The sequence below is a fragment of the Auxenochlorella protothecoides genome, assembly GCF_000733215.1.
Source record: "Auxenochlorella protothecoides strain 0710 unplaced genomic scaffold scaffold37, whole genome shotgun sequence".
Lineage (NCBI taxonomy): Eukaryota > Viridiplantae > Chlorophyta > Trebouxiophyceae > Chlorellales > Chlorellaceae > Auxenochlorella > Auxenochlorella protothecoides.
In genome coordinates this window covers 363,944-366,086 of record NW_011934458.1, presented here as the reverse complement: position 1 = coordinate 366,086, position 2,143 = coordinate 363,944, and the positions used below count along the sequence as shown (strand labels likewise).

The 2,143-nt window shown below is 64.2% G+C and overlaps 3 protein-coding genes across 3 annotated transcripts in view; 1 reads left to right on the top strand and 2 right to left on the bottom strand.

The window, feature by feature from the left end:
- The window catches only part of F751_3581 (Protein FIZZY-RELATED 2), a gene marked incomplete at both ends in the record, with an annotated part of 3,536 nt that extends 2,132 nt beyond the window's left edge, over window positions 1-1,404 (bottom strand). Inside the window, 2 exons of the mRNA XM_011403494.1 lie at window positions 338-1,063; window positions 1,325-1,404. Of these exons, the coding sequence (XP_011401796.1) occupies window positions 338-1,063; window positions 1,325-1,404 (806 nt within the window). The remainder of the gene's footprint in view (window positions 1-337; window positions 1,064-1,324) is intronic.
- Window positions 1,405-1,767: 363 nt separating this feature from the next.
- F751_3580 (hypothetical protein) lies at window positions 1,768-1,980 on the bottom strand (the record flags this gene model as incomplete). The annotated part of the gene is made up of 1 exon (XM_011403493.1): window positions 1,768-1,980. The coding sequence occupies one exon, from the start codon at window positions 1,978-1,980 to the stop codon at window positions 1,768-1,770; it is 213 nt and encodes a 70-aa protein (XP_011401795.1).
- Window positions 1,771-2,143, top strand: part of F751_3579 (Bifunctional arginine demethylase and lysyl-hydroxylase JMJD6) — a gene marked incomplete at both ends in the record, with an annotated part of 4,988 nt that continues 4,615 nt past the window's right edge. Inside the window, one exon of the mRNA XM_011403492.1 lies at window positions 1,771-1,804. Coding sequence (XP_011401794.1) covers window positions 1,771-1,804 — 34 coding nt within the window. The remainder of the gene's footprint in view (window positions 1,805-2,143) is intronic.

The window sequence follows — 2,143 nt, the reverse complement described above, 5'->3', positions numbered from 1 at the left end:
GCAGGGGACGCCAGGCAAAGAGTCCCGAGATATCATCTTCCCGCCCCAAATCCCTGAGGATAAACCCTGTTGAGTATGTGCAAGCAGCACACACACGCACACACACACTGACCCACACATGCATAAACAGCCGCCTGGGCTCACTTGGTGGCTAGGGGCTGGGGGGGGGGGGCGCACTGAGTGTGCAGGAGGTGCAGGGGACGCCAGGCAAAGAGTCCCGAGATATCATCTTCCCGCCCCAAATCCCTGAGGATAAACCCTGTTGAGTATGTGCAAGCAGCACACACACGCACACACACACTGACCCACACATGCATAAACAGCCGCCTGGGCTCACTTGGTGGCTTTTGCCACGTCCCAGATCTGGACCTGGCCGTCGTCCACGCCGACCGCCAGGTAGCTGCCGCGCCCGCTCCAGCCGACGGAGGTGACCATACGGTCGGGCCCCAGGTCGACCAGGAGCGTGACCTTGCTGGTGAGGGCGGACCAGAGGTAGACGGCGGAGGCCAGGCCCACCGCCAGCGTGTTGGCCGAGCTCCAGTCCACCAGGTTGAGGTAGAAGTCGTCAGACAGCCCGGGCGCGTCCAGCACCTTGAAGGGCGCGCGCGGGATGCGGCGCAGCGGCCGCGCGGGCGAGGCCAGCCCCGGGGTCGCCGCGGCGAGGTCCTCGCCGCCCAGCGTGCCGCGCGCGTAGGGCGAGGCCGGCGGCACGCCGGACAGGGGTGTCTCTGCGTCCCCGGCCATGTACCGGAATAGCTTGCGCGCCGGGCTGCGGGTGGGGCTGCGCGGGGCGAGCCCCGCACCGGCGCCGGCGGCACCGCCGCCGCTGGCGCGGTCGGGGGAAGGCGGCGGGCATCCCAGCAGCTGGGAGCGCAGGAGTTGGGCGTACGCCCCCGCACTCGACCCGGGGTCGGCGCCGGGGTCGGCGCCGGGGTCCAGGGACTGGCGGGGGCGCCCGGCCTCCGCCGCCGCCTCCCGCTCCAGCAGCGAGTAGTCGAGGCGGGAGGTGGCGGCGCGGGAGGGGATCAGGCGGTCGCTGTACACGACACGGGACTTGGGTGACCTAAAGGATGCGGGGGCAGGAAGGTGTTCAGGAAGGGTTGGGGGGGAATGGTTTGTGTTGGTGCTGTGATTGACGAGTGCCCCATGGCAGTTGCACGGCGGATGGGGGGCCTCCTGATCCCCAAGGGAGTTGGAACACCATCTTGCAAAAGAGATCAAAGAAGAGAATGAAGCCTCCAGATACACAGCTCCCTATTGCAACAACCATATAGGCAGCGTGGTCAACATACTGGACCCTGCTCACAAACAAAGGAAGCCATACCTGAAGGGCCCGGGCGTCAGGATGCTGGCCTTGACTGGGGAGGAGGGTGCAGGCGGGGCCTGGGACTGACCATTCTCCATCTGCGAGGGATTGGAGCAGGCCGATATGCAAAGCTATGCAGGCGTACGCCGCGATGTCGGGCGATCCCTCCGCGGCGTTTTAGGCGGTGTACTGCGGAGTTTGGACCCACGGCCAACCCCAACTGCAGGACAGCCCCTCTCACCCTGGTGCTGAATCGACCTTGGCAGTGATTATATGACCATTCGTGTCCCAGGAATGCTCTGAATGCTTCGAATCGCCTGCTGTCAGCAGGAGACCCCTGCTCCCATGCAGTAACCGCTCGGTGATCTTCGGCTGGAGAGGACCGTCGCGGCGGGCGCTCGTCACTGGTGAATCGAGATCCAATGCGTGGAAGATCTGTTGGGCAGACTTCGTCTCTTGCATCAATGATCTGGTTTAGCACGACGGGCACCCACCCGAGTCTCGGATCGCCGGGTCTTGGCGCGCTGTAAGCAGGTCCACCATCCCGGCCATGCACCGGCCAAAGTGGGGGAAGCATCCGGGTTTGGCGAGACGGCATAGAGAAGTAGAGCTATTGAACAGGGGCGGATTTTCATTATTAAAGCAAAGGGCTTCGCGCCGGAGAACTCTACCATCTTGCCGTGATTCACGCTCTGCTCAAGAACAAGCAGTGCGTTGCGCACAGGAGTATGGGCCCAGGCATGCTACAATGTAGACTGCACAGTCAGCGTCCCCTCATAGCCTCAACAACTTTGTCGCGAAGACGGACGCCCGCGCGATCATGGCGCGGAGGACCTA